Source organism: Sinocyclocheilus grahami, unplaced genomic scaffold, assembly GCF_001515645.1.
Source record: "Sinocyclocheilus grahami isolate Dianchi unplaced genomic scaffold, SAMN03320097.WGS_v1.1 scaffold505.1, whole genome shotgun sequence".
Lineage (NCBI taxonomy): Eukaryota > Metazoa > Chordata > Actinopteri > Cypriniformes > Cyprinidae > Sinocyclocheilus > Sinocyclocheilus grahami.
Genome location: NW_015505684.1, coordinates 719673 through 729435, shown reverse-complemented (window position 1 = coordinate 729435; position 9763 = coordinate 719673). Strand labels below are relative to the sequence as shown.

Genomic DNA, 9763 nt, shown 5'->3' with positions numbered 1-9763 from the left:
AATCAAGGGGAACCAATGAACAAACGGACTACAAACTGACTACAAACACCACGGGAGACAGGAAGTGACATAAAAGTCCAGGGCAAGGCACAGAGAGCATGAAACAAAAACAAGAAAGAGTTGATTTGTGAGGAGAGCAATCGCATTTATTTTCTAAAACCAGAATACACCTCAAAATTACAAAACAAAACAAACAAAAAACAATATCTTTCAAAAAGGTCTCTTCCGTATAACGGATAAATAAAATAATGTTAAGTAAAATTAAAAATCCATGCAAAATGTAATGTGTAACTGCGACACTCATTTCAAATGTAGAGGAGTAAAGAGTACAGGTACTCATTCAGAAATGTAGTGAAGTAAAGAGTAAAAGTTGCTAATATCTTTGATACTCAGTACAACTACAGTATGTAGTACCTGAAAAGAAGTACCTGAAAAGATACTCAAGTACTGTAACTAATTACATTTACTCCAATACTTTACACCTCTGCGTATGTGATACTCCCCAAAATGGCGCTATAGGAGACAAATTGTTGAATAAAGTCGTTATTTTTATTTTCTTTGCGCACAAAAAGTATTCTCGTAGCTTCGTAAAATTACGATTGAACCCCTGATGTCACATGGATTATTTTAACGATCTCCTTTCTATGTTTCTGAGCCTTGATTGTGTTAGGATCATTGCTGTCTATGAGAGGGTCAGAGAGCTCTCAGATTCCATTAAAAATATCTTAATTTGTGTTCCGAAGATGAACGGAGGTCTTACGGGTTTGGAACGAGGGTGAGTAATTAATGACAGAATTTTCATTTTTGGGTGAACTATCCCTTTAAAAGTTGCTTCATGCAAATATTTAGAAAACATGTACTTTATACTGTAGAATTTTTTTTTAATTTGAAAATAATTTAATTAAACCAATTAACCAAATCATTTAAAAGTTAAAAGAAAAAAAAACATTTTTACATATATAATGTGGTGAATTGGCAGCAGCTTATCAAAAATGTATTTTATGTTTTAAATATATATATATATATATATATACATACATACATACACGCACACATGAATCAATGATTTTTTTACAATTTATTTATGAATGTAATTACAAATAACTAAATAATAATTTTCAACAGTGAAATGCAGTACCTGCTTGCTGTTCACGGTTCAACTGTTGTCCTGTGCGAATCAAATCGTCTGGAGATCGCAAACCCTCTCTAAACCAGCGATCTGCCGTCCGCACACCCACCCCGAAAATACCAGTTAGTGCCTGCAGAAAGGGAAGATATGACCTCATAATCCACACACTAAAGCTGACCAATCAGGCATATCATTTACACTGCCTTCACAGTTCTTTCTGCAAAAACAGAATATAGTACGACTACTACCCATCTTTACCTTCATAGCCTGATATTGCTCTGATTGTCTTGTTGACTCAACTTCTCTTGATGATCCATCTTCTAAAATCTCCTAAAAAGGTGAAATAGCCTTATTAACAGATGCATCTAGATAACATGGATTTTTGAGAAGATAAGGGAGCTTGATTATCACCTTTATAACTCTCTGTGAATGGTCACCCAGGCAGGGCAAACACCTCAGATCCTGCATGCTCCTCACGCGCCGGGGAAGCGCCTTCAGGACTGATGCCGCCCGTCTGAACGCCACGCTCCGTCCTTCATTATCATTATATTCGGCATTCTGAGACAAGATTTCAAGAGCCTCCTGCGGGACAGAGTGCCAAACTGTTCATCAAACTGCTCAGACACATTATTAGAAAAAGACAATAAATAACTCACTGTTAGAAATGAATTGTGGTGTTTTAAAGGCGTTCGTCTTTGACAGGCGTAACTTTTCATCAGCATTGCTGTGGGGTCTCCGTTGGGTTTTGGGTTAACCTGCAACACGTCTAAATACTTAGTTCAGCTGGTCTTTTAAAAGTAACGTGTCCATAAATGTGTCCTTGTACCTTTAATATGTGTCTGTCCTGAACTATAACGGGATGTCCTGCCTCCATGCTCTCTGTAAACCACCTGATGTCCAACAAATGGACAGAACTGGAGGCGTCTCGTCCCGTTTGGTTGTCCAACCAGGCCTGGACTTCATCTCCACTGTTGTTTTCTGACACAACATGTGTGATGGAGGAACTGTAAGAGTAAAACAAACAGGAATAGTCCAAAAGTTGCACCCCTATAAAAAAACACTGTGGTAATCAGTGTTGGGGGTAACGCATTACAAGTAACGCGAGTTACGTAATCAGATTACTTTTTTTCAAGTAACTAGTAAAGTAACGCATTACTTTTTAATTTACAAGAGAATATCAGAGTTATTATTATTTTTTTTTCAATTTATTGATTGACAGCTCTCCTGTCCTCATGTTGAGAGAAATCAGAAGATGTTACTGTAGTTCAAAAATAAATATGAATACGCATTAATTCATCTCACTCACAAAATAAAAAAAACACACAGATTCAGTATTCCTCAAAATGAATAAAAATAATGCAACTCAGAATATGATGCAAACCTGCAATAATTAAATGTTAAACAACACAAATATCCTTTATGTATGTAATCTCATTCTAATCACCAATGTCTTTGCTTCTGTCCTTCGATGATCCAGTTCAACCGTACTAATAAGCACAAATTACTCTAGACAACATTTGTGTGTATTTTGTTTATTGCTGAAGTGTGTTGAAATGTCTTCTTCTGCATTCTACTGTACGGATGTAAATGTACTTTCCCTTCAGCCTGAGGCTTATTCATTTCACTTTTGGTGTGAAAAGGCTTTTATATTTGCCAAAAATAGAACTTTTATATTTTAAAAACAAACAAGCAAGCCCTGTCCAGATTTTAAAAGTAACGCAAAAGTAACGTAACGCATTACTTTCCATAAAAAGTAACGTAATTAGTTACTTTTTTTTAATGGAGTAACGCAATATTGTAATGCATTACTTTTAAAAGTAACTTTCCCCAACACTGGTGGTACTATCATAGTAAAGTGCTGGTTCGTACCTGTAGGTTTCTTTAATAAGAAATCCTTTGCTCCGTCCTAGTCGTGTAAGAAATGCTCTTCTAGATGTTCCCATCTTCCTCTCCAAGATGAATATAGAAACATGGGGAAATGTACAGGTGTCATCCTGTTGGCTTACAGGTAGAGAGGCTTTCCTGCGTTTTAATGGGATCATAGTCTAGAGCAAACACTAAAAACATAACCTTCATCACCCCATCTACCACCACAGAGTAGATCAGATCAGACGCTCTGGGCTGATTTCTGCGCTTCCACCAGACTGAGGGAAAAGGTGTCACAGAAATAACAACGTAAATAGACGGCAGTTATCGTGAAACAAGTTTTCTCTATAGAAACTAATTATTCTGTTTGAGCTATTCACTTGGTGTTTTTAAAATTAAACTAATCTTATGAGTATAGTTTTTTTAATAAAAGTTGTCCTGATCGCTGCTAAAGGATGCGTGGTATCACGTGGTATCTGGTACGTTTCTCTGCGCTGGTGAAGATGGACCAATCACAGCCGTTTGTGATTACCGGAAATGCATTCTAAAATCACTTAAAGAAATTGTTCTGGAAGATTCGACTTAGAATCAAGAATATCGATTAATACATCTGATCGATAATAGCGCTGTAAACAAACGCCTTCAAAAACGTAAAGCATCTTCGCATTTGAATGTGAACCAAACGAGAGCTCAGGTTTTTGGGCCACAGGCGCCACCTCTCGGAAGACGGACCTTATGTCTCGTAGGATTGTATCAAGGGGGATCTATTTTGGGTGATACACAAGTTTTGGTGCACCCATAAAGCGTTCCGACTGGGTCGCGGACATGACAGACGTCGGTTGCCACAATAACTTAAATCACAGTAGTTACATAATAAAAATAAAATAATAACTACGAAAGGGAAGATTTTCTTGATCTTCGAATGCATTTACAAGACTATGTCATATGCGATTATAAAACAATAACACAATCACGTGAAAGGGAGGGTGTGAGGATGTGACCTCGCAATAAAACGCACACGGTCGAGTTTGATAAAACGTTTATTTTGTTAATTTGAGAGTAATGTTGTTAATCTGAGGTGTTCTATATTTCAGAGTTCTTATTACACACGTGAATAAACGACAAAGATAGAAATATATCATTTTCGTCTGACATATCAATTATAAACTTACATTTGTCGTTTTTAAATTAAATGGCTAAAAAAAAATAAGTTTTTTTTTTCTTTTTGCTATCAGAGCGATAAATAATAATTTATAAAACATTTTAAAACAACGAAAAAACTAGAGCACGGTTTTTAAACGGAGACAACCTTTGTGTTAAAAAAACTTTTTTACTTGATTATGAACTGTGACTTGATTGTGAAGGCATCAGCTGTTAGATCAGGCTGCAGTCATATGACACACAGAGCGTCTCACTTCCTCAAACTTTCTCAGTTCATCCCACCGTGTGTGCTGCTGCTCGCCACTCATAACCCTCGTCTGCTTGACACCGTTTCTCAGGCAGACCGGTTGCGGGTTTGGTCTGGTGTTGTCCTCATGGCGAGCTCGCGTGCGGTGTCCACCTGTCTATTTGTCGCGCTTCTCACCTGCACGCTCAGGTGTTCACAATGCGTCAAACTGAGCAACATCATCCTCATTCTCACCGACGACCAGGATGTGGAGATGGGGGGAATGGTAAGTGAACAAAATTAGACTTCAAGTGCTTTTTTTAATTGTCGTGCACCATGAGAGTATCACTTCTTCACAAAGTACTGTGGTGGTGTCTTGCTGGTAACAGTGATTGTAGACGGTAATACAATGGCACTGAAATGTATGCACCATAATGTTGACATAGTACTTAAGTGAACTTCCAAAAAAACAATGGTACTACCTTAGTGTATGTACATATACAGAGTACTAATGTTTTAATGTGTATATATATATATATATATATATATATAAAACATGTATTATTATTATGTTGAAAACAGCCGAGTAGAATTTTTCAGGTTTCTTTGATTTATAGAAAGTTCAGAAGAACCGCAGTTATCTGAAATATAATTTTTTTTTGTAACATTATAAATGTCTTTATCGTCACTTTTGATCAATTTAAAGCATCCTTGCTAAATAAAAGTATTAATTTCTGTAATTTCCCCCAAAAATTAAAATAAAATAAAATAAAAATACTGACTCCAAGCTTTTGAATGTTATTTGTATAATGTTACAAAAGGTTTTTATTTCATATGAATGCTGGTCTTTGGATCTTTCTTACTGTTCAAAAAATGTTGACTGGTAGTGTATGTATGTAGCCTATGTATCGCACTCATATCACATCTTGTTTTGGATAAGAATAAAACATCAGGTCCGACAATATCGTGTCTTTTTTTTCAATTAAATCTAGCTTTATTCGCATTGGCCCATGGAAATCTCTATGAACACACTTGACTTGACTTGACTAAAAAAATCGCATGGGACGAATTTACGTTTTATTAAAAAGTGTTTACGCATTCTACACTCATGGCGCTCAGCCGCGCACACACATTAGGATAGGTTAGATGTCGAGAAGGGTCTGGCTGCAGCTTGGCGCTTGCACTCTCAGGCTTGCACTCTCAGGCTTGCACTCTCAGACGCTTGCACTCTCAGACTCTCAGACACTTGCACTCTCAGACGCTTGCACTCTCAGGCTTGCACTCTCAGACGCTTGCACTCTCAGACGCTTGCACTCTCAGACGCTTGCACTCTCAGACGCTTGCACTCTCAGACACTTGCACTCTCAGACACTTGCACTCTCAGACACTTGCACTTCCGCTAGCGACGTCACTTGCAGTCTTTTTTATTTTTTATTTTGTTCTATTTATTGATTACTTTTTGTTTGAATCTCTCAACATTTTACAACAGTATAGCCAGGTGGTGAAGACAAGACAAAAGAAACTAAATTACAATGTCACTTGCAATCGCCACTTGCACGCTCCGCTACCTGCGACGTCACTTGCAATTGACACAAATGGTGCGTGTTGCCAATGGAGACGAGACGCTGTGGTGGTGATTAAACGATTAAAACTAATTTAGTACTGTAACCTACAGGGTCCTGCAAGAAAAAGAAAAGACCCGCAAATCCGTGGCTACAGAACAGCAGAATATGAACGCAAACACGCAAAGTCTCTTGTTGCGCGTTTTCCTCCTGTAGAAAAACATAAACACTTAACATGGCGTAATGTATTAAGATACATTAAGTGCAATTAAAAGGTCAAATTCGATATATAGTTAATATTTAATGTACTACAAGGCAAGCAGATGGCTATGAACACAATGCGCAAACTTTCACTTGTCCTCCCATACAGCAAAACGCTTAATGTGGCATAATAACGGATGATAAAGACAATTCAGTAGCCTATATGTCTTGTTGTTAACTCAAAGTATATACAGAACAGCAAATATGAACGTGCATTATGAAATGCATTAAGTGATATTAAAAGGATCAACTCCGTACAGGCAAGCAGACGAGCACAGAACGCAATGCGTTAAATTGCACGTTAAAAATTTTCTTCCCATAGAAAATCATTATAAATAAAACCCGTAATGTAACTTAATGGACAAAGACAATGATATAAAAGAGCTGTACACAGTTTATTCTATATGGAAAAACGCTTAACGCGAAACTGTGCGTGTTGCATTTATTCTGAGCTCACCTGCTTGCCTGTGTATTAGTTATGTAGGCTATATTTTAATAATCAAGAGCATTGAGTTTGGTCTATATCATCTTAGTCCATTATGCCACGTTTTGTGGTTAGAGGAAAATACTATATACATATTCATTATGTTAATAAACTGTATATTGAATTTGATATTTTAATTTAATTTTAATGTTTTTCTACAGGAGGAAAACGCGCAACAAGAGACTTTTTGCACGTGCGTTCATATTCTGCTGTTCTGTAGCCACGGATTTGCGGGTCTTTTCTTTTTCTTGCAGGACCCTGTAGGTTATCGCTAGCGAAAGTGCAAGTGTCTGAGAGTGCAAGTGTCTGAGTGTGCAAGTGTCTGAGTGTGCAAGTGTCTGAGTGTGCAAGTGTCTGAGGTGTGCAAGTGTCTGAGGTGTGCAAGTGTCTGAGTGTGCAAGTGTCTGAGTGTGCAAGTGTCTGAGAGTGCAAGCCTGAGAGTGCAAGCGCCAAGCTGCAGCCAGACCCTTTTGTAGATGTCTGCCTCCGTTGCGAGTCCCTATCAAGCACTTTACCAATTCAACTACTCTCTTCTTCTCCTCCTGCCTTGCTCTTTGGCCCGCATCACTCACCGCAGAGCAAGCCTGTTCTTGATAAATCTGCTGTGAAAACGTGGGGAAAGCTGACGAGGAAGAAGTTGGGGTGATGCGATCTTTATATAGGTGGAGCAAAATATTTAATCGCTCCGTCTATAGAGCATTGTGATTGGATGTTTACGCTGTCAATACAGGAGACAAACCAATGGGCCACTGGCTGCTCGCTGTCCCTGCGTGATGGTTTTCGGCAAAAAAACATTCTGTCGGCCCCTTAAGTGCGCCGGCCCACTGGGAAAATGCCCGGTATGCCCGATTACCAATCCAGCCCTGCCTCAGATTCAAACAGAACAAAAGTAGGAAATATTTTGTTGATGAAATGAAGGCTATTATATTTTTTCTTTAAATTGTGACATTTGATCATGGAAAAACAAGCACGTTTAATTTCCCAATTCTCATTCTGGTACTGCAAAAATTGATAACATAATTTTAAATGTTTATTTAAATGCAGCTGTATTTATACATCGTAGAATTTGTTGTACTAGGCAATTTTGCATTGATTTTTCTGCATGTGTATATATAAGTTAGTACTCAGTTTGTCCATAGAAATTTTGTGTGGTATGTGTGTAAAACCTTGCTATTTTAGGATTTTACATTGAATTTTTTCACAGAAATTAAGCACATTTATTAACAGATACATGCACAGATAATGCAAACATATTACATTTTTAAATATATATTAAAATGCATTATTTAAATTTAAAAGTATACATCGTAGCATTTATTGTACTAGTGCTGACTGAAATGAAAAAAATTATGTACTTAAGCATCACGCAAATAATGTTGTGATTATAAAACTACTAGGCTAGGTTAAACCAGTCCCATGTTAAAGTCATGTTGAAACTGCTGTTGTTTTAAGAATCAAGTCCAGGAACAAGTCATTCGGCTAAAATTAGTGTGTGAAATCATACATCCTGTTGACACTTAGTTACAGATGATGCGTCATATCGACACTATAGCCATCTCATTGAATCTTTTTTTATTCACAGACGCCTATGAAGAAGACCAAAGCACTGATCGGTGATGCTGGTGTGACTTTCTCCAATGCTGTGAGTGCTTAGTCATGATCCAAAGATTTTTTTTTAATGGATCTGATCAAATATCACAAGTTTCTCTTTTCTTGTTGTGTTTAGTTCACTGCCACCCCTCTGTGCTGTCCCAGTCGCAGCAGCATCCTCACTGGGAAATATCCACACAATCATTTGGTCCGAAATAACTCCATCTCTGGCAACTGCAGCGGCACAGCGTGGCAGAAGGAGGCTGAGCCCTTCGCCTTTCCGGTTTACCTCAATAAGATGCGCTACCAGACCTTCTACGGCGGGAAATACTTGAATCAGGTCAGCTTTTGTCCCGTTTGGTGCTCTATACACTATCACCTGCCTATTTGCATGGTGCTCTTTCTTTGAAATGATATCATAAGCTCTTCACAACGTGTTTAAATATTTGCAATCTTTCAAGTGTTCCAAGCCAGCAACATTCTTACGGGTTTGAGAAGTTTGGAATGCTGTTAATGTTTGTTCGTTTTCAGTTATTTCCCTGATTGCCTCAAATTCAAGAAAACTATTTGAGTAAATGAAATTTAATAAAATATTTTTTATTTAAATTATTTATATTACTTAAATATTTAAAATAAGATTTTTTTTGTTGCATATTTTTGTTAATTATACAATATTTATATTATAATCTTTTTGCATTACAGTAATCTTAAATTCTTCACTACAACATGTCCAGGTCACATTTTACCCCAAATTTTATATATAAAAAAAAACACACAGAAAATTTTGCCTCTTTTTAGCATTAAGTTTTATTTTGTAATGTGACTTTATTGACTTCATGATTATTAAGCTCCTTTAACCTCCAAATTATGATTATTCTGAAATAAATGCTAAAATACAATAATTTATTTCAGTCAGCAGTAGTACAACCATTGCTATGTAAAAAGAAATCAATACTTTTGTTTATCAAGGATGCATTAAATTGATAGTCACAGTAATTACATTTATAATGTAACCAAAAGATCTCGATTTCAAATAAATCTTTCTACTCGTTGAAAAAATGTATCATGGTTTCCACAAAATTATTAGGCATCTCAACTGTCACTGATCCTGCAGTCGTTCGTAGAGGTGTACAACCTGACGTCAGATCCCCATCAGCTGGAGAACATCGTGAAGAAGGTCGATCCTACGCTTCTGCAGATCATGAACCAAAGGCTGATCAAGCTGCAGTCCTGCACGGGTGACAGCTGTCGAAACATCAAATAAAACCGTGGCAGAGGGAGGGCTGGACCCCAGCCCTGCTCTGAAAGCCCATCTCTAGCAGCGAATGCCAAGTTGGGTAATGTGACATCATATTTCACAAATCTCTCTTGAGACAGTTCATGTCCTGTCAGTATTTACTCAACCCTTACTTTCTTCTTTTTACCATACAATTTGCATTTGGTGCAAGAAAGTAAGTCATACAGGTTCGGATAAGTAAATATTT

The 9763-nt window shown here is 37.2% G+C and overlaps 2 protein-coding genes across 2 annotated transcripts in view; one reads left to right on the top strand and one right to left on the bottom strand.

Annotated features, from left to right (window-relative positions):
* Nucleotides 1-3627, bottom strand: part of polm (polymerase (DNA directed), mu) — an 11841-nt gene extending 8214 nt beyond the window's left edge. The window contains exons 1-6 of the mRNA XM_016237044.1: nucleotides 2999-3627; nucleotides 1956-2133; nucleotides 1786-1884; nucleotides 1541-1711; nucleotides 1388-1459; nucleotides 1139-1259 (exon numbers count right to left, since the gene is read on the bottom strand). Of these exons, the coding sequence (XP_016092530.1) occupies nucleotides 1139-1259; nucleotides 1388-1459; nucleotides 1541-1711; nucleotides 1786-1884; nucleotides 1956-2133; nucleotides 2999-3171 (814 nt within the window). The 5' untranslated portion in view covers nucleotides 3172-3627. The remainder of the gene's footprint in view (nucleotides 1-1138; nucleotides 1260-1387; nucleotides 1460-1540; nucleotides 1712-1785; nucleotides 1885-1955; nucleotides 2134-2998) is intronic.
* Nucleotides 3628-4335: 708 nt separating this feature from the next.
* LOC107554517 (N-acetylglucosamine-6-sulfatase-like) lies at nucleotides 4336-9543 on the top strand. The gene is made up of 4 exons (XM_016237036.1): nucleotides 4336-4668; nucleotides 8272-8331; nucleotides 8416-8619; nucleotides 9367-9543. Exons 1-4 carry the CDS (start codon nucleotides 4336-4338, stop codon nucleotides 9541-9543), a joined length of 774 nt encoding a protein of 257 aa, XP_016092522.1.
* The last annotated feature ends 220 nt before the right edge of the window (nucleotides 9544-9763 follow it).

Bases quoted from the DNA above. Each gene is read 5' to 3' on its own strand.
- LOC107554517 (XM_016237036.1), top strand. From the start codon at position 4,336: ATGAACTGTGACTTGATTGTGAAGGCATCAGCTGTTAGATCAGGCTGC. The intron at 4,669-8,271 runs GTAAGTGAACAA...TTTTATTCACAG, and splicing joins ATGTGGAGATGGGGGGAATG to ACGCCTATGAAGAAGACCAA. The intron at 8,620-9,366 runs GTCAGCTTTTGT...CAAAATTATTAG, and splicing joins GCGGGAAATACTTGAATCAG to GCATCTCAACTGTCACTGAT.